At 56.8% G+C, this 23,794-nt stretch overlaps 2 protein-coding genes across 18 annotated transcripts in view; one reads left to right on the plus strand and one right to left on the minus strand.

The window, feature by feature from the left end:
- Positions 1–18,419, plus strand: part of MARK2 (microtubule affinity regulating kinase 2) — a 59,389-nt gene extending 40,970 nt beyond the window's left edge. For 2 of the 16 annotated variants that reach the window (XM_026004597.2, XM_026004607.2), the window contains exons 2-19: positions 2,122–2,301; positions 2,524–2,577; positions 5,381–5,429; positions 5,744–5,809; positions 5,898–5,968; positions 6,189–6,245; positions 6,968–7,204; positions 7,899–8,018; positions 8,124–8,223; positions 8,301–8,413; positions 9,374–9,506; positions 9,810–9,991; positions 10,276–10,373; positions 11,373–11,534; positions 12,178–12,435; positions 13,463–13,489; positions 15,507–15,551; positions 16,194–16,928. In XM_026004597.2, the coding sequence (XP_025860382.1) occupies positions 2,122–2,301; positions 2,524–2,577; positions 5,381–5,429; positions 5,744–5,809; positions 5,898–5,968; positions 6,189–6,245; positions 6,968–7,204; positions 7,899–8,018; positions 8,124–8,223; positions 8,301–8,413; positions 9,374–9,506; positions 9,810–9,991; positions 10,276–10,373; positions 11,373–11,534; positions 12,178–12,435; positions 13,463–13,489; positions 15,507–15,551; positions 16,194–16,554 (2,313 nt within the window). In that variant the 3' untranslated portion in view covers positions 16,555–16,928. Of the gene's footprint in view, positions 1–2,121; positions 2,302–2,523; positions 2,578–5,380; positions 5,430–5,743; positions 5,810–5,897; positions 5,969–6,188; positions 6,246–6,967; positions 7,205–7,898; positions 8,019–8,123; positions 8,224–8,300; positions 8,414–9,373; positions 9,507–9,809; positions 9,992–10,275; positions 10,374–11,372; positions 11,535–12,177; positions 12,436–13,462; positions 13,490–15,506; positions 15,552–16,193 lie in introns of all 16 variants that reach the window. The other 14 variants (XM_026004598.2, XM_072758285.1, XM_026004600.2 and 11 more) reach the window with 10 other exon arrangements.
- A 209-nt stretch (positions 18,420–18,628) lies between these two features.
- Positions 18,629–23,709, minus strand: RCOR2 (REST corepressor 2). Of its 2 annotated transcripts, XM_026004595.2 has the most exons (12): positions 23,087–23,709; positions 22,279–22,335; positions 21,891–21,971; positions 21,602–21,654; positions 21,354–21,515; positions 21,116–21,240; positions 20,953–21,022; positions 20,661–20,876; positions 20,239–20,316; positions 20,046–20,103; positions 19,677–19,906; positions 18,629–19,578 (listed from the first exon to the last, which is right to left on the minus strand). In XM_026004595.2, exons 1-12 carry the CDS (start codon positions 23,211–23,213, stop codon positions 19,264–19,266), a joined length of 1,572 nt encoding a protein of 523 aa, XP_025860380.1. In that variant the 5' UTR covers positions 23,214–23,709; the 3' UTR covers positions 18,629–19,263. The 2 variants fall into 2 exon arrangements, with proteins under 2 accessions (XP_025860380.1, XP_025860381.1); XM_026004596.2 differs by lacking the exon at positions 19,677–19,906 and having other exon boundaries at positions 18,901–19,578; positions 23,087–23,568.
- Positions 23,710–23,794: the final 85 nt, after the last annotated feature.

Below are 23,794 nucleotides of genomic sequence, written 5' to 3' on the forward strand. Positions count from 1 at the left end.
GAAGACTTGGACTCATACTCTTCTGGTCACCCTGCTTATTTCCGCATGGTCTCCTTGAAGTTTCCAAGGTAGCTGTGGATGGTTCTGGGATGAGGCTCTGGCAGAACTCTGTTCCCAGTATGTGAGAGCAATGGCATTAGGTGCTCTTTGAGTGGTAAATCAGGTCCCCAAACAAGACTTAGACCAGACTCTTATTCAAATATAATTCACATGCCACACAATTCATCTGTTTATTTTTTTTTAAGATTTATTTATTTATTTATTCATGAGAAACAGAGAGAGAGAGAGAGATAGGCAGAGACACAGGCAGATGGAGAAGCAGGCTCCATGCAAGGAGCCCAGTGTGGGACTCGATCCCGGGTCTCCAGGATCACACCCTGGGCTGCAGGCGGCGCTAAACCACTCTGCCACCGGGGCTGCCCCAATTCCTCTGTTTAAAATGTACAGTTAGGGGCACCTGGGTGGCTCAGTTGTTTGGGCATCAGCCTTCGGCTCAGGTCATGGTCCTAGGGTCCAGGGATCCAGCCCCGCATTGTGTTCCCTGCTCAGTGGGAAGTCTGCTTTTTCCTCTGTGGCTCCCCCACTGTGTGTGCGCTTGCTCGCTCTCTCTCTCTCTCTCCCTCAAATAAATAAATAAAATCTTAAAATGTACACTTTTTTTTTAGGATTTTATTTATTTATTCATGGGAGACAGAGACACAGGCAGAGGGAGAACAGGCTCCCTGCAAGGAGCCCAATATGGGACTCGATCCCAGGACCCCCGGATCACAACCTGAGCCAAAGGCAGATGCTCTACCACTGAGCCACCCAGATGTCCCAATAAAATGTACAATTAAGTGGCTTTGAGTAAGTTCACAGAGCCATGTAGCCATCACCACTGTCAGCACTTCATTAGAACACATGCGTCATCACAGAAACCCTACACCCCTTACTTGTCCCCCCTAAGTCCCCACCCTCAGCCCTAGATTAATCTTTCTCCATGGATTTGCTCATTCTGAACATTTTAGATAAATGGAAACCATACAGTGTGTGGTGCTTTGTGATCAGCTTTGTTCACTCAACGTCCTGCCTTCAAGGCTCCTCATGTGTTAGCAGGTGTCAGTACTCGCTGCTTTTCATTGCCGACCAACATCCCGCTATGTGGCTTTCTCCACAGTGTGTCTCTCCATCTGTCACTTAATGGCCATTCATGGTGTTTCCCTTCCGGGGCTCCGGTGAGCACAGGATGTTATGAACACACATTGGTATGGCTGTCCGTCCCCTTCCTCTTAGATACTCACCAAGGGGCATAGCAGCTCTGTGTTTAGCCACCTGAGGAGCACACAGATTTTTTAGTAAATGGATGTTTTCCTCTGGGCCGTGCAGCTTTGGGGTTATGTGTATGTAGCTGTTTGGTGCCCTGGCCGTCACTTCTGCTTTGTCACACCCTTTTTCAAGCAACAGGATATCTGAGGAGGGCAGACAGTCGCCTTGCTCCGACCCTGTCATTCAGTTTGTTCACAGAACAAGTTTCATTGAGCATGTACCATAACTCAGATTGTGTAGGTGCTGGGATGTGTCAGGGAATAAATGAGGTATGCCTGCCTTCATGAGCTTCCATTCTCATCGGGATTGACAACAAATGAATGTAAAGTGATAGATATAAAAATAAAGGTGAAGCACTGGGTGGTGATGAATGCTTTGACGAAATTCTGACTCTTTGGCTCCTGGGGCTTTGGGGCTTTGCCGTGTAGCCTTGTCACAGTGTGAACAGGCAGCAGGGCGGCCAGCAGGAGGCACTCGCCCACAGTGGGTAGGTGCGGAGATGCTGGTGGCTTATTGAGGGTGGAGCCAGCGGTGGCACAGCGGTGGGACAATGCCAGTCCTGAGCTCCCATGCCCATAGGTCCCACAGGTCCCACAGGATGTTGGCACTGGACCGTATGCTCTACTCCCTTGGAGTGAAGACTGGCTCATTTCTCTTCCCCCTCCTGCGTTTGGATCCTTTCCCTGCCTGCCAGCCCCCTGCAGTCCATCCTGATTCCTCCAGCCTCTTAGGTTTTTTGCCGAGAGCTAAGGAAGGGCAAGGGTCCGGGGAACTGAGGGCAGCCTACGGAAAGGTGTGCATGTCTCCACCCTGCAGCCCACCTTGGGACACCTCGACCCCAAGCCCACCAGTAAGTCCAACATGCTGCGGGGCCGCAACTCAGCCACCTCTGCTGACGAGCAGCCCCATATCGGCAACTACCGACTCCTTAAGACCATCGGCAAGGGCAACTTCGCCAAGGTGAAGCTGGCCCGGCACATCCTGACTGGGAAAGAGGTGAGCTCCGGGGGCGGGGCCGGCCGCACCTCCCAGCTGTTGGCACCCAGCAGGAAGCGGTGGCACCACTGCCACAGCCACCTTCTGGTTTGTCAGGTGGAAGTGCTGAGAGGGATGGGGCACAGAAGAGGTGGAAATATAGAGGAAGAGGGAGAGGAGAGTTGAGTCCTGGGTTAAGCCTGCTCTAAAGAGGGAATCTGGGGCTTTTTGTCTCATGTGCAGGTAGCTGTGAAGATCATTGACAAGACTCAACTGAACTCCTCCAGTCTCCAGAAAGTAAGCATACAGCATTTCCTGTTCCTTTCTAAACCTCTCTTTAGGGGTCAGTGATCTAGGGATCTCATGTGGGCCTCCCTTTGAATCCCCAATTTAAAAAATCTCTAGTCATTCACTGTCCTCACTGCTCCATGGCTCTGCTATCTATGGAGCTCTGATCGGATCCATCACATTAACCCCTCCTGGATAGGCTTCCTGACCACAGGCACTGGCTCTTTAGAAGTCTTTCTGCCCTTCCCTGCCATTTGGCCTATCTAGGTGACCTACTTCCTACATCTTGTTATCTTCTGGCCTGTGGCCAGCTCTGTGCAAAAACACACTTTCGTAGCCATTACTAGAAACATGCCTTTGGGTAACTGCAAGATCGGGAATGATCCAGAGGTGTGGCTCTAGACATACAGGGACCCTGCCACCAGATTCTATGCCTGCTACATTTTAGGGGATGAGAATATGGAAGACTGGCACTGGGGTTTTTAGAGGCTAAACTCCAGGTCAAGCCTGTGACAGTTTGCAAGTGGAGGACAGGTATTCCCAGTTTGCCTCTTCACTCCTAAGTTCCTCTTGGCTAAAAGTCATGACATCATTTGCATGTAGTGTTCACTAGGTGAGGTTGAATTTTTCCTTCCCTCAACTCAGGGTGGGAAACTGAGGTCTGTGTTAGCTAGCTGGTCAGGGGACTCCTTTAGGTAGGAACACCTACCCCGTGGTTGGGAAACTGAAGAGTTCATGGGGACATGAAAAGGAGGCTTTTATTTGCAGTATGGGACAGCTTGCTGGTGGTGACAGGTTGATGTAGAACTGGAGACTCTCTGCCCTCTCCCCTCATCTTGTGCTCCAAGCAGTTAGGGGGAAGGAGGAAATAGCCCATCTGGCTCCCCAAAAGCTGCCCCTGGTCAGGTGGGTCAGATTTCCTTGTGCCCTCACACTCCGCTGACCCTGGCTCAAATGTGCTGACCTTGATTCACCTTAGTTCTTTCTATCATGAGATAGACTGAATTTTTTTTTTTTTTCATGAGCACATTGTGTTATTTGAGTTAGGAGAGGTCATAACTTCATGCAACAGTCAACTACAGTGAGGTTGGGAAGCTTAGGGCAGGGTTTAGGGGCTGGTGTTGAGAGAGGCACTAGCATCATGGAGGTTGAGGTGCCTTGACTCGCTGGCAGCCAAAACCAAGGTGTTTCCTACTTTTTTGTTAGCCCTGGGATCCCCTCAAGGTTCTTTGGTTCAGAGAAAACACTGCTATCATCACTAGGGCTTTCCTGCTTAGAGCTTTCCAGAAGGAAGGGAAAGAGGGCTACTCTTGATGTGTTGGCCCAGACCCTACAGGGTGGAAGCCAGTTTGGTGTGGGCCATTTGGTCTTTGGTGCAGTCCAGCCTGCCATATGGTAATAGCCACAGTCAGTCAAGCCATCGTATCCCCCACCTCTTTTTTTCTCCTTGCCTCTTCCTGACTGGCTGGAAGACACCAATGCCAGACAAATGTAGCCATTTGAAAAGCCTATTAACACACTCTTACCAAGGCCAATCTGATTCTGGCCAAATCACTGTTTAAATTTGATCCCAGCAGTGATCCGTAAAAAGAACAATAGTGAAGAATCTGTCCCCCCTCAGGGTTCTCAGCTAAGCCTAGAAAACTCCACATTATCCCAGGAGAATGCCCCTTCCAGGCCAGTGGGTGCTCTCAGGAGGAGAACCCTGGCCCCCACCTCTGACCCCATCTCAGTGTTGCTTCCCACCCCTGTGGTAGTATCCGGGGTTTTTTGCCTCTTCATCCAAGACAATTGCTGGACCAGGGAAGAAGGCACGAGAAACCTGGGCTCTAACAAGAAAAGGGAGCCAAATTCAGAATCAGACTCCTGAAGATTGGAAAGTTTGTCTCTTCTTTTCCTTTCCAGATTACAAAAGCTCTCAGACCTCATTAAGAGGAAAAACCATGTTCACTTGATTCCATAAACTATCCTGAATTAGGTCGCCAGACCTCTCCTCCCCCCAGAAAAACCAAAACAGAATATAAACAACTAGTTCTGCTCTCTGTGCAAATGGTGAGGCCTGGGAGTTACCAAAACCCCACCTCCAGTTCTCTGGCCCCCGCAGAAAGAATGGAGTTCGTTTCTGTCATCTTTCTTTATGGAAATACATGGTTTGGAGTCCCTGATTTTGTTTCACAAAGAGAGCGTGAGTGTGTGGAGGTGGGTTTGATTAAAATTGGCATCAGCTATATATAGGAGCGGCTTCTTCTGTCACCACCCCAGAGGCCCAGCAGAGGAGGGCCTGCTCACTAGTGCAGAGTCCTCTGACTTCTGTAAACCAGAAGATGATGGGGGGCCCCTTCCGACCACCCCCCAACACACACACACACACACACACACACACACACACACACACACAGACCAAATGAGTCTGTTTTGTCACTGAACTTTAGCGGCAGCCCTGGTTCTGAATATTCATGCACATGGGCTCACACTCCCTCCTTCAGAGGCACCCAGCCAAACCTGTCTGCTGTTTGGGGGTTGGATTTGAGAAGACTGCAACAGAGGGCACATGGTTGGTTTATCCAGATGCTGAACTCGAGGGTACAAGTCACTAGAGCCCGGCTTTCCTCTTGCTGACACTTCTGCTCTTGTTCCCCTTCACCTACTTCTCAGCCACTGGGGACAGGCCCGGCTGACCTGGACAGCTGTCCTATTTCTTTTCTCTGTCCCTTTTCTCTTTTGGGAGAAAAATCCTAGCAATGGCTCTATTTGGAAGGGACCTGAAGGGAGCAAGTAAATCAAGCATGACCCTTGATGTTTTATTTTCCAGCTATTCCGCGAAGTAAGAATAATGAAGGTTTTGAATCATCCCAACATAGGTGAGAACCACCTGTCGTCGTCCTTCCTTCTTCCCCCACAGCAAAACTCCACTCCCCAGCCTGTATTCTTCCTGAAGGCCCGCTGCTTTCTGAAGTTTGGAGTCCTTGAGGATGCCTCTGGGGAAGCCTAGCTCAAAATCCAGCTCTGCCTCTGGCACACCAGGCCATCCCTAGTAGTGTGGCTGCCATGCAAGGATCTTGCCCTCATGGCGGAAGGGAGGGCTTTCATCCCCAGGATGCCTCTGTTCACATTGGGGCTCAGAATGTGGCTCCTACTACTTCTCTGACTTGTGGCTTGCGATTTTCTTTTGTAGTTAAGTTATTTGAAGTGATTGAGACTGAGAAAACTCTATACCTTGTCATGGAGTATGCCAGTGGAGGTAGGTGTGGAACTGCCTCTTCCTGGGTTTCCCTGTGTCCCCCAGCCCCAGTAAGCTCCGACCTAGCCCCCACCCCTGTGTCTTGCAGGAGAGGTGTTTGACTACCTGGTGGCTCATGGCAGGATGAAAGAAAAAGAGGCTCGAGCCAAATTCCGCCAGGTGGGTGTGGCTCCTTTTGCACAGAATGGGCCTGACCTCTGCCTTTTGGGGTTTGGCATACAAGAAGGGGCTGCCTCTCTCTCTGAGTGGCCTGTAGAGGGTCCTTTAGGCTTTGCCTATCCCTATGGCAGAATAAGGCTGAGTCTTAGGATCACAGATTGGCCAGCCCCATGGACCCCCCTCAGGTGCTACTGGACTAACCCTTCTTCCTTCCTTCCAGATAGTGTCTGCTGTGCAGTACTGCCACCAGAAGTTCATTGTTCATAGAGACTTAAAGGTAAGCCATGCTCCTGTCCCCTGTGTCCTTTGAGTCGGGGCTGGGTTGTTCACCCTCTGTCATTAATGACATAACCATTAGGCCCTGAGTGTTCAAAGAAACTCCAGCTTTTAATTTTTTGGAGATGATGCGAAAGCACCTAGGGCTGCTTCTGACACAAGCCTTATAATTGGACTTAGATCTCATCTCAGCCAGTGAACAGAGAAGTTCTCTGCTGTCCCCTTGCTGGGCATGTCACCTTCCAGGGCTTACAGGGTGTGGTGGGAAAGGATGTAGGCTCTGCCCGCTGTTCTGGCAGCCCAGCCGCTGACTGAGGACAGAGCATTGGCTGTCCCACAGCTGCCTCACGGCGGCTTTGCAGCAAAGCCAGCTTTGCTGTCATTAGCATTCACTCACCTCTTTCCCTGAGATGTTAGAGTGTGAACCACCTCGGAGGCTCCTGGCCCCAGGGTCCTGGCAGATATGACTGCAATTAACCCGAGTGTGATGTGGTGCAGCCCCTAGACCCCCACACTCCTGCCGCTGCCTATGTGAGGGGTGGCCTGCGCTGCCCTTCTCCAGCCCAGCCTCTGCACAGACTGAAGGCCTGCCCTGGAGTTGGTAGAGAAAGTTTGGAGACTGAGGATGGCTACCTGTTTGTGCTCCTGTTCCCCTCAGCTCCTTCCTGTTTGGTGCCTTACCATGGTCTGCTGGGTCCTGATATTTTCCATCTTACCTCCCAGGCAGAAAACCTGCTCTTGGATGCTGATATGAACATCAAGATAGCAGACTTTGGCTTCAGCAACGAATTCACCTTTGGGAACAAGCTGGATACCTTCTGTGGCAGTCCCCCTTATGCTGCCCCAGAGCTCTTCCAGGGCAAAAAATATGATGGACCTGAGGTAGATGTGTGGAGCCTGGGAGTTATCCTGTATACACTGGTCAGTGGATCCCTGCCATTTGATGGACAGAACCTCAAGGTGGAGTGAAGCGCAGGCTTTGATGTTTGTTTGTGGGTTTTTTTTAAGATTTTATTTTTAAGTAATCTCTACACTGAACATGGGGCTCAAACTTAAAACCCCATGATGAAGAGTTGCATACTCCGCCGACTGAGGCAGCCAGGCCCCTGAGGCTAAGATCATTTTTATTGCTTCTTTCCAGTCTTGGCCTCTGGTCTTACCCCTGACCTCTCTCACCTTTGCCACCTCTACATTTTCCCCAAGCCAGAGCTTCAGAGAACTTGCTAAATTTTAGCAGCAGACACAGGGTCTTCTGTGCCCAGTGTAATGACCCATGTTCTTTCCTCAAGGGATGGGATAGATCGTGTGTCCGTTCACCCCTCCAAGGCACTTGGAATGGCAGGCCTTGGGCTGGTCAAGCTAATGGGCATAGGGTATTTGATCTCAAGGCTGCTCTGGTGAGGTGCCTTGTCTGAGGCTCTCTGCTCCTACCATGTTTCATGTATGTATGCCTGGTCGGTCTTTCTCAGGAGCCTGGATATTAGGTTTCTTCCCTTGGCCTCGGAGTGATTTAAATTTCCCTCCTGTTGGGGCGCCTGGCTGGCTCAGTTGATAAAGCAGGCAACTCTTGATCTCGGAGTTGTGAGTTCAGGCCCATGTTGGGTGTAGAACTTACTTTAAAAAAGTAATAAAATAAATTTCTCTCCTACTACAGGAGCTACGGGAGCGGGTCCTGAGGGGCAAATACCGCATTCCGTTTTACATGTCCACGGACTGTGAAAACCTGCTTAAGAAATTTCTCATTCTCAACCCCAGCAAGAGAGGCACTTTAGAGGTGAGTATCCTGGAGCCTGGTGGGCTGGAAAGTTTAGGATTCTCAGGGACCCCTCCAAGCTGAATCTCCTTCCTCCCTGCCCATACCCTTCCCTTTGCTCCCCAGCAAATCATGAAAGATCGATGGATGAATGTGGGTCACGAAGATGATGAATTAAAGCCTTATGTGGAGCCACTCCCTGACTACAAGGACCCCCGGCGGACAGGTGAGGCTCCGCTGAGCTATGAGGTTAAACTCCCTAGGACTTTGGACCAGCCTTAACTGTATGTCCCTCCTGTGCAGAATTGATGGTGTCCATGGGTTACACACGGGAAGAGATCCAGGACTCACTGGTGGGCCAGAGGTACAACGAGGTGATGGCTACTTACCTGCTCCTGGGCTACAAGAGCTCTGAGGTGTGTGCCCCCTGCTGTGTTCTTGCCAGCCAGCCAGCTTTGCTGTCATAGCACCCCTGTGCTTCCAGCAGAAGCTCTTTGAGTAGGTGTGCTCTCTCTCTGCTGACAAATGTTAAGCCTTAGCTCTAGTGGGTAAGGCTTTCTGGCCCTTGCTTTCACTGGTCTCCATCAGCGAATGAATAGGAAAGCTAGTGGTGTCTAGGCCTGGGTCTGGGTCTCCATGTGGGTGAGTAGCTCTGGCTCGGTCTGTGTTGGCTGGGCTGGGTCTAGGTCAGTCTGGCTGGATCAGCTCTTTGTTGATCTGGAAATCTTCGTGTCTGTTTCCATGTGTTTGTGTTCCTCTGCATCTGGAAGTGTCCATCTCTGGGTGTGTGGGTATCCGTGCCTTTCTTGTAGGAGTCCTGAGTCTTTGTATTGCTTCTGCCAAGTGCTTCTGTCTGGCTCTGTGTCTGTGTGCATGTATATCCATCCTCCCGTCTATTCATCTGGAGGCTCCGTGTTTGTTCTCCCCATCTGGGTAGCCATGGCTGTGTGTGAGTCTGTGGGTTTGTGTGGGAGTGGGGTCTTGTGTCCCCCCGTGCATTCCTGGCCTCCCTGTGCTCCCCCTGGTAGTGTTGGGCTCCTTCTCTTAGTTCTCACCTTAGGCTGCTCAGGAGGTATCTAGTTGGGGGCAAGAGGGCATACTCTCTGAGTCTGAATGTGTGTTCGTAGGGAGGGACATGTGTATCCCTTCTGGGGGCAGGAGGTCTTTTGTGTGCCAGGGGCAGGGGGCTCTTTGGCTCTGTTTGTCAGGACCTGTGTAGGGGCATATGTGTCTCCAGGAGTGTTTAGGAACACCTAGATCTTGCAGGGGTATATTTCATGTGAGTCTGGAGTGACTTTGTGTCAGGCAGGGTGGTGTGTCAGTGGATCCATCTGTACATATCTCCGATGACTTTTGGCCCCCTTCTCTGCTTGCAGTTGGAAGGCGACACCATCACCTTGAAGCCCCGGCCTTCAGCTGATCTGACCAATAGCAGTGCCCCTTCCCCCTCCCACAAGGTACAGCGTAGTGTCTCAGCCAACCCCAAGCAGCGACGCTTCAGTGACCAGGGTGAGTGCTTTGGGGAGTTGCAGGTGGGGACTCAAACCTCTCCTGAAGGACACAGGTTCTGGCGGCTTGGGATGACACCGCTGAGTTTCAGCCCCAGTTCAGCCACTTGTTAGTAGCATGGCCTTAGGCAAGCCACTTAACTTCCATCACCCTCTGTGACAAGGGGTTTGCCAAGTTGCTGGCAAGACTGTAAGAGAGCACTGTGTTTATGTATGTGTGGGGAGGGAGGGGTAGGTGGGTGTGGGTGGCAGGCACTCAGAGGGCCCCTCACCCTTACCCATTCCCATCATCCCTCTGGCCCAGCAGCTGGTCCTGCCATTCCCACATCTAATTCCTACTCTAAGAAGACGCAGAGTAACAACGCAGAAAATAAGCGGCCTGAGGAAGACCGGGAGTCAGGGCGGAAGGCCAGTAGCACAGCCAAAGTGCCTGCCAGCCCGCTGCCCGGCCTGGAGAGGAAGAAGACCACCCCCACCCCCTCCACGGTAAGTGTCCCTCCTGGTCCCCCACCAGCCAGCCCCCACTCCCTTCCCTGCAGCCCTCCTGCAGTGGGGCCTGGCCTCTCCCGGCAGCTCTCTCTGGCTGCCTACCTGATCTTGCCTCCCAGGCCACTTTTGCTTACTATAGAAAGCCTACCCCCAAGAGGAAGAGCAAAATTCTTTCTTTTCCCTACCCCTATCTGTGCCTGCTGGAAGGCAGAGGGAAGCCAGTCCTGTGAACAGAACATTTTAGTTTTCTGTGATACAGCTCTGCCCTTTATTCCCCACAGAACAGCGTCCTCTCCACCAGCACAAATCGAAGCAGGAATTCCCCGCTTTTGGAGAGGGCCAGCCTTGGCCAGGCCTCCATCCAGAATGGCAAAGACAGGTGAGCAGACCCAGGCCCTGCCCACCATGCTGCCCCAGAGCCATCTCTCACAGCAGTGACGTCTGTCAACAGCCCCACCTCCCCTCCCTGCTCCTTGGAGTTCTGTCCTGGCTCTGTCCAGTCTAGCTTGTCCACACACCAGCACCTCCTCCCTGCTCTCACCTCCCCCCACCCAGTCTCCTATCCCCTGTGCTTCCTGGGACTGCTCCTTGCAGCGGGTGTACCAAATAGGACTCCATGGTCATCTCGACTGCCTTCTTGCTTCCTTTTTTTTTTTTTTTTTTTTTTTAAGTTTAACGTATTTATTTATTTAAGCAATGTCTATACCCAGTGTGGGGCTCAAATCCACAACCCCAAGATCAAGAGTCACACCTCTTCTGACTGAGCCGGCCAGGAGCCCCTGCCTTCTTGCCTCCCTGACTGCAACCAGGGCATGGCAACCCTGCTCCCCTTGGCATCAGTGCCTGAGGCTTTGTTTTGGGGGCTCCAGCTCAGGGCAGAACCAAGAGATGCCCATCTGAGAGGTGTATATGTTGAGGGTGACCCCCTGTGCCTATGAGAACATTCACTCCGCCACCACCACCCCACAGGCTTTGACCATCAGCTGTGTTGCATCTCTGGCTCCTCCTCTTCTGAGCTTAATGAAAATTCCCCTTAGCAACACCCTGCTCTTTCTCTCGACAGAACATCCTTGTTCTTAGAATTCCTAGGAGACCAGCACAACCTGGAGGCAGTTAGTCACCTCCTGTTGGCTTTCCTGCACTTTTGGTTTCCTCCCCCAGGTTTTGGCCTGCTTGGCTTTCCTTACCCTGCCCCCTCCCCTTCCCAGCCCCACCTTCCACGTCTCTGACTGGAGTCCCATTGCTGCTCCCCAGACCTGATCTGCATCCTGCTGAGGCTCCCCAGCTCTGGTGCTTCTGCCCTGCCCTTGCTTCCTAACCTAGCCTCCTGCCCCCACCCACCCCTAACCCAAGCCTCTTCGCTGCTTTTGTCTCCTAGCCTAACCATGCCAGGGTCCCGGGCCTCCACGGCTTCTGCTTCTGCCGCAGTCTCTGCGGCCCGGCCCCGCCAGCACCAGAAATCCATGTCGGCCTCCGTGCACCCCAACAAGGCCACTGGGCTGCCCCCCACGGACAGTAACTGTGAGGTGCCGCGGCCCAGGCAAGTGTGCTGAGGCAGCTGGTGCACCTGGTGCCCTCAGCCTGCCCTACCCCCCACCCTCCACAAATTCTACCCCCACCCCCGGGGGGGTCCTGCTCTATTCTTGGCATCTTAGCCACAAGAAATGGCTCTGTCCCCTGCAGTCAGGATGTAGAACAAAAAAAATAGCTTAATGCCCCTCTTTCCCTCCAGTTCTCCCTCTCAGAACAGATATGCAAGAAGCCATCCCGAGGCTCCAGAAGGAAGCCTTTTTGTTCTGAACCTTCCTGGACTTCCTTAGGACCCCAAGGACAGTCAGCATCAAAGGGACTCAGTCCTTGAGGGTTGGTCAACATTGTCCCCTTGAGGTGCCAGTGTCCCTAGCTCCCAAGGAGCCACTTCTCCGGCCTGTACAGCTCTCCACACACGTTACCTCCCCGCCTCCGTCCCTCCCCCAAACCATCTACGTCCACCTCCACCCAGATGTCCTCCTCTCCGGTGTCCTCAGTGGTCACACCCCTTCCTTCTGTGTCCTCTGTGATGGCTGCCTCTGCCCTAGCATTCCCCCTTCCCTGTCCCCACCCCGGGGCACTTCAGGTGCTCGGTGGTGACAGTGAACCTGTGCCCTGATGCATTTCCTTCAACCTCACCTCTTCTCCTACAGCACAGCCCCTCAGCGCGTCCCTGTCGCCTCCCCCTCCGCCCACAACATCAGCAGCAGCGGTGGAGCCCCCGACCGAACTAATTTCCCCCGGGGTGTGTCCAGTCGAAGCACCTTCCATGCTGGGCAGCTCCGGCAGGTGCGGGACCAGCAGAATTTGCCCTATGGTGTGACCCCAGCCTCTCCCTCTGGCAACAGCCAGGGCCGGCGGGGGGCCTCAGGGAGCATCTTCAGCAAATTTACTTCCAAGTTTGTACGCAGGTGAGTAGAGGGCTAAGAGTGGTAGAGACAATGAGGCCAGGTCTTCCTACCTGCCTGGGAGTGGGATGAGGACTAGGCTTGGGTCCTGGGGTTAGAAGAGGCCTGGGGAAGCCTAAAGAATCCGGTCCTTGCTTCTCCTCATGATCCCAGACCTGTCCATCCCTCCCTGTCTCTCCCCAGCTCCTGTACATACCCCTCGTTCTCTGGCCCCAAGAGCAGATGGCCATTGCCGCCTCCTCTCTAGGAGAGTGTGAACTCAGATGCTAAAATAAAAGCCCCCCTCTTCTCTCCTGGGTTCCCATGGAAACTTATATTTGGTGACGCAGCTGCAAAGTCATAAGGCCTGAGACAGGCTGGGCCGGCAAAGAGAGTTTTTCCTGGTCCTCTGTCTCGCCCCCTCTGACCTCCTTTCCCCACCTAGTTGGTTGGGTCCAGCTGTAGCCACTGTCTCTGCCTCAGCGCGTCTTCCTACCCTGAGCTTCTACCCGGGGCTCATCAGGATGAAGGCTGTACATGAAATAGCCGGTGGGGCCGGGGTGGGGGGCGCCTCCCTCAAGCCCAGTGGGTTAATGCTCTCTGAAGTGGCAAGCAGGGTGGGGATTCTCTTCATGAGGTTTCTCACACCTGACCCCAGCCACCCCAAAGAGACAGCTTTGATTCTTAAGGTGCATCCAGCAAACCAGCCTGGTGGGATGCTCCCTGTCCCCATCCCACCGTTTCCTCTCCAACCTTGGCGTAGCTCAGGAAACAGCAGCGGGCTTGAGGAGAGCAGGCATGCTGCCCTTCCTGCTGCACTTCACTCAGCTGGAGTAGCCAAAAGCCATGCCCCTTTCCAGCCCTGGAATGCAGGGGTGGCGGCAGGTCACAATGTCTAGGACTCTAGTCTAGTCTCGCTGAGCGGCTCTTCCACAAATAGGGTGACCCTTGAACCTGTAAAGCCCACTCCCCACCTGCTTATCCACATACTGTCTTGTTGGGTTTTTTTTATTTCTTTTTTTATTTTGTCTTTTTTTGTTTGTTTTTTTAGAAATCTGTCTTTCAGGTTTGCCAGAAGGTAGGCGTTCAGCCCGCTGTGTGTGTGTGTGTTTGTGTGTGTGTCTGTGTGTCTGTGTCCTGTGTCCTGTGTCCTGCCTCCATCATTAACTCCCCTTTTCTGGCTCTTGCTCCTGCCTCCATCTGCTAACCACGTCTGTGTGGCCCTCTCTCTGCCATCTTAAAGGGATGAAGACTGCCTCTGACTGGGCAGCCACTCAGGGCAGATGGCTTTGAAAATGAGGGGCCTGTCCCCAGGCATGGGGGACTTTCTCAGGGAGTTCTCCCTTTAAGATTGTCTCCTCACGCCCCCCTTCCCTGGGTTTGGGTGTTGGTCTCAAGCCCTGGATTCCTTCCCTGGCCCTTTCCCCTGTCTGTGCATGCGCTGTGAAGAAGCTCCATGGGGATTGCAAGAGCATCTGGGATGGGATCTCATTCTGGGTCTCTGGGTCTTTCCCTTTGCTGGTACCCTGGACACTTCAGAGCCTGTGTGACCTCTTGCCCCTGTCCTGTGGATAGCAGGACTTTGGAGGTACTACAGGGATGCCCTGGTCCCCAGGCTTCAGTATGATGCAGAGGAGCCTTTGCCTCATGAGTGGGCACAGCACCCCCTTCTGGCAGCTCCTGCAGAACTAGGCCCACCCCCACCCCCACCCAGCACATCTCCTGCCTCCAGCGGTACCTGGAAGAATCAAGCCAAGTCTCTCCTCTGGGCCCTATTCTCTGGATAGGGTCTGTGGCTTCCAGAGAGCCAGAGGCCATCTACTCCTTAGCTCTGACAAAACAGTGGGGGATTCCACCCCTCCCCTCAGGCATCTCCTTTCCTGGGCTGAATCCTGGCTCTGCCACCCACTGGCCTTGTCCTCATTCTCTCGGAGGCCTCGGTGGGCCAAATACCAAGCTGAAGACCAAGGGCTGGGTTGGGAGCACCAGTTCCCCAAGGTTGGCAGCCCGGGCCCAGTGCTGGGGCTAGGACACCTGGCAGACACGTTGGTGACGCAGCTGACTAATGGCCAGGGTCTCTAGGCTTGCCCCTTTCGAACCACTGCTCCCCACCCAGCTCTTCACTGCATGGCTGGCTGTGGATTCACAGGCCCTGGTGGGGGCTTGCCCGGCAGGGCGCCTCCCCCGAGAGGGCAGGGACCAGGTGGGGCTGGGAGAGCAGCAGGCTCCTTCCCTGCTTGCCCTGCACCTGTGTGCCTTCGTGTGTCTGTCGTGTCCTTGTGTTCCTTTTCCATGTGCTGCTGCTGCTCTATCTCATCCTCTTCTGCAGTCCCCAATTTCCCGGCTCCAGGCACCCATCTTCCAGCCAGGAGCTGGAGAAGCCGCTCAGCGGGGCCAGACCTCTTCCCCACCCCCCCTCCCAAGGTGCTGGCCCTGCCCTGCCCTCTGTCCTCCCTTCTGTCCAAGCAAATGTCCTGGCAGCCTGGCAGGCAAGGGAGCTCTAAAAGAATGAGGGAGACAGGCTTGTCCATGGATGGCCTCAGGGCCAGGCACCCATCCCCCAGGCCCACTCACAGTTCCAGCTCTTGGCCCTCTGAGCCTCCTGAGAGAGGCTTCTGTCCAACTCCCCCAATATGTCCCCCAGTGCAGCCCCTTCCCTTCAAAAGGACTGTACCTTCAGGGCCCAGGTACACTGGCGTCGAAGACCCATTCACAGCGTGAGACCCTGGCTGTGGGCTGGTAGGGGAGCTGCCTCACGCTGTGGCTGCGTGCTCGATGCGTGTGCCTGTACATCCCTCCTCCTCCTCCCCCAGAGCAGAGGCTCCTTCTCCCCAGCACAGATCTCTGGGAGCGTGGGGGAGGGACAGGCCCCACGTGCTGGGCTCCCTGCTAGAAAGGGACAGTTGAGCTGCCCGTGTGAGGTGCTGCAGAGCCATATAGGCCTGCCAGGCCAGGTGATGGGGCAGGTGACCTTGGAGCTTGGGTCCTGCTCACCGTCCAGTGGCACCTCACCAGACCCACCCTCACCTGGGTCTGCGGCGGTGGAAGGAGCGAGAGGTCCCAGCACTAAACTCTCCCTCGCTCTGTTTTTTGAGGAACCTGAATGAACCTGAAAGCAAAGACCGAGTGGAGACGCTCAGGTGAGAGGGCTGGAGCCAGCACCAGCCCTGCCCAGGCCACCGGGCTTGCCACAAGCCTCCTGCTCCTCTCTTCCTTCTGCCACCTGGCTCTTCCTCCGGTGGTTCTGCCCTGTGCCCGCCCTCTTGGGGCCTCCCTTTCCTCAGAGAAACCCCAGCCCAGCTGCCGAAGGCATGGGTCCTTCTCCCATCTGGTGCATTCTGGAAGCAGGAGCCCTAGGCTGGGCGGTTGGGGCTACAGATTCCTACCGACCAACCAGCTCACCTTTCTGTACCTCAGCTGCTGCTTTCTGCCCGTCTGTGAACTGCTCAGGGCTGTTGAGCACGTGCTCCCTGTTTCTCTCTGACCCTCCCCTCGTCAAAGAAAAGCATGGAACTGTTGCGCCCTCCCATTCCCGCCGGGGCCTGGCTTTTCCTCCCCTTCTCTGCCCTCCCTGAGAGATGGAAGTCGCAGAACAGCCCACCCCTCTCACCCTCCCTCTGCTTCCCCCAACCAGGTCTGAAGCTCCCTCCTCTGGCACTGTCGCCTCCCGGGCACCCTCCCGCTCTCCTCTCTGGTCTCGGGGGCTGTCTGCCCGGGTGGCTCTCCCGTGGGTGGGGTGCCTCAGCCACCCACCCTGACCCCCACCCCTGCCCTCTCCGCAGACCTCACGTGGTGGGCGGTGGAGGCAACGACAAAGAAAAGGAAGAGTTTCGGGAGGCCAAACCGCGCTCACTACGCTTCACGTGGAGTATGAAGACCACCAGCTCCATGGAGCCCAATGAGATGATGCGGGAGATCCGCAAGGTGCTGGACGCGAACAGCTGCCAGAGTGAGCTGCACGAGAAGTACATGCTGCTGTGCATGCACGGCACGCCTGGCCACGAGAACTTCGTGCAGTGGGAGATGGAGGTGTGCAAACTGCCGCGGCTGTCTCTCAACGGTGTCCGATTTAAGCGGATATCGGGCACCTCCATGGCCTTCAAAAACATTGCCTCCAAAATAGCCAACGAGCTCAAGCTTTAACAGGCTGCCGGGAGTGGGGGGCGACGGAGGCGGGCCAGCTGGACTTAGCTGCTGGGGCCGGGCTCCAACCCACCTGGGCGAGACTGTGGAGATGGATCGGTGTGTCTCCCCCTGCTGGCACTTCTTCCCTTCCGCCCTTCTCGGTTCTTTCTTCCATGTTTGTTGGGTGGGGGGGGGAACGGGAGATGGTTCTTCCCCTCCCCCAACATTTACCCCTGCCCAGAAAGCCCCCCTTCCCCCCTCTCCCCCACAGGAGGCAAAGGAAGGGGAGGGAGGTGGGGGGGCAGGGCTCCCCCTCGGTACTGCGGTTGCACAGAGTATTTCGCCTAAACCAAGAAATTTTTTATTACCAAAAAGAAAAAAGAAAAAAAAAAATCCCAGCGGCCACCTTTCCTCCCTGCCCCATTGGGACAGTTGAGACTGGATCTGTGGGGTTTCCCGGGAGGGTGGCTCAGGGCTGGAACACTCTCAGGCAAGAGTGGTGGAGTTCCCTGTCAGGCCCTCCGCCAGGCCCACTTTGGGCTTCTCCCCTCTCCTTCCCCCCTTCCCCTGCAAGCAAACCACCAGAGGTGGCCTTCCCCTGACCTCAGGCCACGGGGCTGGAGGCCTACTGGGCCGGGCTGGGGGCAGGGCGCTGCGCTGCCCTGGGGTGGGGGTAGGGGGTGGGGGGCTGGCAGCTGCCCTGGGCTGACTGGTGAGGCCCGGGCCCTGGCCCCCTCCATACTGTATTCTCTGCCCCTCCTTCCCCAGAGCTGGGCATTTCCTTCCACAAGCTGCTGTGGGGACTTTTGTTCCCCTCCTCAAAACTCTGTGCCATCTTCTCCCACCCCTCCTGGGTAGAAGGCGGGGCTGACCCCTGGGCCGGAGAGGGAGGGGACGGATGCAGGGCAGATTGGCTCCTCGGCCCCCAGGGGGCCGCCTGGGCTGCTAGTCTCTGAACAGGGATGCCAGGCACTCTCCGTTATGGGAGAGCCTTTGTCTGAAAGCACAGCCCCGTGCTGTTCCTCTCCCCTGCTCCCTTCATTGGCATTAATCTGGGCACCAGCTCGTTCCATAGCAGTGACTCCCCTCACCACTCATCTCCCGGCCTTGCCTTTTCTTCCTGACATCGTCGCCCCTCCTCTCAGGAGACACTGCCCAGGGCCTCCATGGCCACCTGGCGGGAGGCTGGACAGGGCAGCGGGGCCGGGAGCATCTGCCCTCCCAGGGGGCGGGGGGACAGATAGGCCCAGCGACTCCCAGCTTGCTAACCTCCTTGGCCAGTGTGGGAGTGGCTGGTTATGGGCGCTTGGCTGGTGGCGGCCGCTGCATCCCTTAATTTATTTCTTTGCTGTTTCTGTTCCTGAGAAATTGGGGGAGGGAGGTCCTGCACAGAGGCTGCCCCTGCCCTCACCTGAGTTGTACATTTTTTTGTGATGGGTTTTATTTTTTATTTTATTATTTTATTTTTTCTTTTTTTGATTTATGATGACTCCACCCCTACTCATCACCCTCCCACTCCCAGCCCAGGTTCTGAGGCAAGTCGAGCCCTTGGGTTCCAGGAAGGGGCCTAGCCAACCTCAGCCCTCCTGCCCCAAGCCCCAACTGTGGACTCTGAGCTGAGCTCAGGCTCAGACCAAGGGCTCCTCCCTCCCTCCCTCCCTCCCTCCCTCTCTCCCTTCCAACCCCTCCTGCCCAGTGGAACAGCCCGGGTGCTCTGAGGGGGCCAGGGGGCCAGGAGGGCATGGCTTGGCTCTCAGAGGGGGGTGGTGGCCCATGGGGGGGGCTCCCAGGCAAGGTGGCCCCTCCCCACCAGCCCACCCCCCACCCGCACTTAGTTTCTCCTCTGGATCAAACACGTAATAAAGAGAATGTTTGGAATCTGAGCTGCCTCCTCCTGTTTCTTCTCCCAGCCAGGCAGGGACCCAGTCCCTGTGGGCAAGATGTGGCTCAGCCCGCCAGCCTTGCAGGAGAGAATGGATTCCAGTCTGGGGCCTGGGGGAGGCCGGTACTGGGTGGCTGCTCCCTCCTATCCTCAGGGCAGAGACAGGAAGCAAAGCCCAGGGCCCTCAACACCAAAAGAGAGAGCACTCCGTGAGCATGGAAGATTTTATTTTTTAAAAACATTGAAAAATAAACCCATGTCTGCATATGTTCCCAGCCCTCCTTTCTCTAAGCTTTTGGGCTGCGGGTATAGTGGGCACCCTCAGAGCTCCTCCTCGGCACTTCTCAGCAGGCTCCAGAAGACAGGAGAGCTGCCCATCCAGTTCTGCCACACTTGGGCCCCAAAGGAACCTCTGTGCCCACTTCCCCCCTCCAGCCCCCTCCCCACCTCCTCCCAACTTATTGCTAAAAGAAAGAGAGCAGCCAAGGCTGTCCTCTCCCCCCATGCCCCAAGCTAAGGTCACTACCCCCTTCTACACAAAGGGCCAGGCCCAAAGGCCAAGCCCCAGCAGACTAGGAGGCAGCCATTCCAGCCCCTGGCGGATGGAACCAGGAAGAGAAAGTACCCTCAGGTCAGCTCTGAAGGCTCCTGAGCCCCAGCTCCTGGCCAGGGTGGGGGCAGAGGCTCAGCTGCCAGAAATCTGTGCAGAGCCCACAGGTCCAGACTGTGCCCACTGGCAGCTCTGGATCTTTGAAAAGGCCTGGCCAAAAGCTCTGTAGTCCCTTCTGTCCTTAGTGAAGCCAGCAACAGGGTTCTGGAGCTTGGTGGGTGGAGGGCCTCAGGGCTCACAGTGAGGGTGCTGGAGGCTCCAGAGGGGCTCCAATCAGGGTGGGTGGAGGCTGTGGGCCGGGGCGGGCACTGTGGCGGGAGGCAGCCAGAGCAGGGCGGATGAGAGGTGGGGGGGGCTGGTTTGGGGCCAGACGGGGCTGGAGGAAACGACCCTGCTGGAGCGGGGGTGGCTGGCGGAGCAGGGTGGGAGCAGTAGGCAAAGGTGGCCTCAGCAGTGGGGGCGGCTGGGACAGGGAGGTGGGAGGTGGAGGGGGGGCAGGCACGGGGGGTAGCGATCGGGGCACAGAGGTCGAGACGGAGGTGATCTGCACCTGAGAAAAGGGAAACCAGACTCACACCCTCACCCCCATCTCAGGATGGAGGTGGTCCTCTCCCCACTTCCCCCAAAAGGCTTCCCCTCCCTTCTCACCTCATCATCTTCCTCTAGGGCAGAGGCTGGCAAGGAGGCCCCTCTCCTAGACTCCTCCATGGGGACTGGGGCTCCTGGGGCCCCATCCTGCTCAGCCTCCCACTCCTGCAGCACCTCCTCCAGATTGAAGCGGCGTCGGTAGCTCACAAAGAAGGTCTTCACTTGGGTCAGAGTTTTGTTCCCAATCACCTCTGCGATAGCACCAAAGTCTTTGCCGTACCTACGGATGGCTGCAAGGGTCAAAAGGGCAGCGAGGTGTGAATACCTCTTAGTAAACCATTTCCTTCCCTGATCCTTCCCCTCCGCCCAAGCTCCTTGGAAGGTGGGAAAAGCTACCAGAGGCTCTCCATGCTCTCCAGTTCAACCCACCTTGGACAGCCAAAAGCTGCTCATCCGTGGTCCAGCGGGAGTTGAACTTGGTGTTGGCCTGGACAGCAGTTAATTCATCCTTTAGTCTCAAAAGTACGGAAACGGGAGGCCCTGCCCTCTGAGCAGAACTCCCCTTTCTGCTCCACTGTGGGAGGGGATGCCCCTCCCGCACCCATACCTTAAGTCACCTTACCTCAGGAGGGCGCAATGGATCGATGCCACCCTCCAGCGCTTGGCGGAGGCTGCTGTTGGTCTGCTTCATGCTTTGCACCTGCAAAGGCCAAGCAATGACACATCAAACTCTCCTGCCAGAGCAGCTACCAATACCAACTCTCATCAGGGCTCTACTTCCCAACACAGTTCGTGGCCACCCACCATCCACCTAGCTCCCACCTCACAACGGCTTCTCCCCCTCTCATCACAGATCAGACCAGTTTCCTTAAAGGGCCCAGAAAAGAAGACCAAGTTACCCAGAAGCCTCAAGGATAGGGCAGAGGCAGTCCTAGCGCCTGCAACATCCTCTCCCCTTAACACCTCAACCGTCCCCAAAACGTAGCTCCCAGCTGCCCATTGCCCCCCCACCCCCACATGGCCCATTCTTTTCTCAGGCCCCACCTGGCGCTTCAGGGAGATAAGCTGGGAATCAAGGCCTCGAAGCGTGAGGTTGGCGAGGTCTGGGCTTCCTGACACAGCCGTGAGGCCCTCGGGGCTCAGGTACATGCCCTTGGGTGGGCGACGCCGGGTTCGCAGGGGATGGTGGCGGTACTGAGAACCCTGGGCCTCCTTTTTCCCGGGGCCTGGGCGGGTATTCAGGGGCCGAGAGGGCAGAGGCTGCCAGGAAAAGGAGAGGAGTGGGTGGTGTGGAGCCCAGGGACAAGGCAGGCGGGGAGGCAGAGCCAGACCTCACCTCTCTCTTGGGGTCTCCAGCATCTGGCTCTCCCTCACTCACAGCTCCTCGGCCCTCTTCTAGCTCATCACTGTGGACACAGGCACCAGGAAGGGCGTGACGCAGAGGCCAGGGCCCCCAGAGCTCAGTCTGCCCTGCCCCTGGAGACCCTGGGCCCCCCCACCTGTCTTCTTTGTCCTTCCGGCCCCCCAGTCGCCGAGCCTGTCTGTCCATCACACTGGTCCGACTGCGGGTCTTCTTCCATGAGTAGTAATACTTCACCAGGCTGGGGATCAGCTTGTCAGGCAGCTGAAAGGGCAAGGCCAGAGGCTGGGGCCCCCCCAAGACCCAGTGCCCCGGGGCAGGCACATCACAACGGGAGGAGCTAAGGAACGTTGGCAGGGGTGAGGAAGGGGCTTTACCATCTGCTGGATCCGCTGGAAACATTTGCCATGGAAGCCAAAGGCCTGTTCAAACAGCACCTTGTCCTCCACGGTCCACTCATCTGGGAACGGGGTGAAGTTGGCCAAGTCGGCCAGTGACTTCTCCACATCATGCTTATGCCATAAGAGCATGCCCAGTGCCTGGCCCAGAAGAGGAAAGAACTCGGGTTCAGCTGCCCCAGCACTGACCTGCACCCCCCCAAAATAGATGCGGGGCCAAGGCTCACCTGCTCAATGTTGTAGCCATGCTTCTCCTTGGCCATCGCAATGTACTTGTCAACTGTAGGGACGGGAGGGATCCGGTATGGAGAAGGGGTTACAACTCCCTGACCCAAGCCTGCCCAGTCAGAGGTAGGCCCCTCGGAGGCTAAGCCTGAACCTGAGCCCCAGGGCAGGGGCTGACCTTGTACCCCTCAGCCTCTGGCCCACTTCTGAGAAGAGATGGTCACCAACTGGCATGAACCCCAACCCCCAGCTCCCAGGGCTGTGAGTGAACCGGGATCCTGCCCCACTCACGCTTGGCATCAGACACACAGTGGTTGGGTGACCACACCAGCATCCCCTTCAGCTCCTTGTTACTGTAGCGTGCAGGGCTCTCTGAAAGACAGGAGCAGGAAAGGGAAGACATTCAGATCAACCTGGTGGCACCAGCCTGGACCCATGGCCAGAGGGTGGCAGAGAAGTGGGGCCTGTGAAGTGAGGCCCAGGAGGGAAGGAGGGGCAGAGTCCCAGACAGGAAGGCAGAGCAGGAAAACTAACCATGCCATGGACCACCCACCCCCGCCTGCCTGCTCGCTGGCTTGTCCTTCTAGTGGGTGCCAGCCAAAGGCTCCCCCAGGTGGGGCTCGGGGCCAAGCCATGGGCCCTCCACTCCCCTCCCTTTGCAGCCTGTCCTGCCACTCACCAGGCTTGCACTCCGGAATTACGGCCTGGTAATTGGTTCCAACGCGGATCATGCTGTCTGTGGAGCCAGGGGAGGCAGTCAGGACTCCAGGGACGGAGGGAGGGAGGACAGGAAGATGTGGTGGTTGGGGGGGGGGGGAGGTGCCTGGCCTGGGGTTCTCCTTCCTGAATACCCAGGGCCCTCACCTTCCCCGAAAGCTCACTTTTCCCTGATCTCCCCTCTCAGTTACCCTCAGCCACAGAAGAAACTGGAAGATGAGAGACCCTGCCTAGTCATGGCCCTGGGGGGGGGGGGGGGGGGGCGCAGGGTGGTGGTGAGGACAACGGGGCCAGTTTAAAGCCCAGGCCAAGCAGAGCCCTTTGTTCTGGCTTGGGGGGGGGGGGTTGCTGCCCCTAGACCTGGACCATAGCCCTGCAGGGAATCCAAGGCTCCTCCCCACCACATGAGCCTCACAGCTCCGTGTGTAAGTGTCTCTCCAGCCCCTCTCCAGCCAGACCTCAGTCCCCTGCAAGGTGGCAAGGTATGTGGGGCCCCAACTGTGGAAAAGAAGGCCGCCCGAGTCCCTCAGAGACGCAGGGCAGGGCAGGGCAGGGCAGGGCGGGGGTGGGTAGGACCGTCTCCTCCGCAGCCAGGGGCCCAACCTCCAGACTCCCTGTGTCGGCAGCCCCCAGGCCCGGGGAAGAAGCAAGCCAGAGGCTCCGGTCCTAGGAGGCAGGAACCACCAACTCTAAAAGGCCCGCGGTCCGCAACTCTTCCCCCCGCCCCACTGGCGGCCGGTGCACCTTTAACCCTAGGCCGCCGGGCTCACCGTGCGAGTGCTCCTCCTCGCTGCTGTCATCTTCCGAGTGGGGCTGTCCACCGTTGGGCGCCGTCTTGGCCCGGCTGCGGGACAGGATCCCGGAGCCCGCGCTCGGCTTCTCCATCACCGAGGGCATTACCCCGCCCAGCTGCCCCGGGGGGCGCGGGAGCCTTCGGAGAGCCGCGGTGCTTGCCGCGCTCGCCTCGAGTGCCGTGCCCGGCCCGGCCTGGAGAGGTCGCCACTGAGGCTACGAGAGGCAGGAGGTCAGCGTGGCCAGGGTCCCGCGGGGCGGGAACCCTGCGGACAGCTCAGTGCTCTCCGCGACCCCCACGGGCGAGAGCGTCAGAAAAGTTTGTGCAGAAGTGGGGTACGCGGGGGATGAGCGCAAGGTCCGGTGCGGCTGGGGCGCGCTCGCTCCGTACGCTCCACGGGATTGGGGCTCCCCCGGAGAAGTCGGGGCACCCTGCCTTCGGGGCGCCCTGGAGCCCCACCACCTCCCGGCCCACGCAGTTGAGAGAGCGGGCGCTGCGGCGCAAGTGGCGCCCCCCGCGGGCTGCACACCTCTCGGTTGCACCGGGATGCCCCGGTCCCCGGGCGGGGACCCCTGTCCCGACCGGACCCCTGCCTGCGACGGCAGGCGGCGGGGCCCCGGCGGTAGCGGCGGCGGCGGCGGCGGCGGCGGCGGGACGGCGCGCACGGCGCGGCGCGCCGAGCAGA

This window comes from Vulpes vulpes, chromosome 5 (genome assembly GCF_048418805.1).
Source record: "Vulpes vulpes isolate BD-2025 chromosome 5, VulVul3, whole genome shotgun sequence".
NCBI lineage: Eukaryota > Metazoa > Chordata > Mammalia > Carnivora > Canidae > Vulpes > Vulpes vulpes.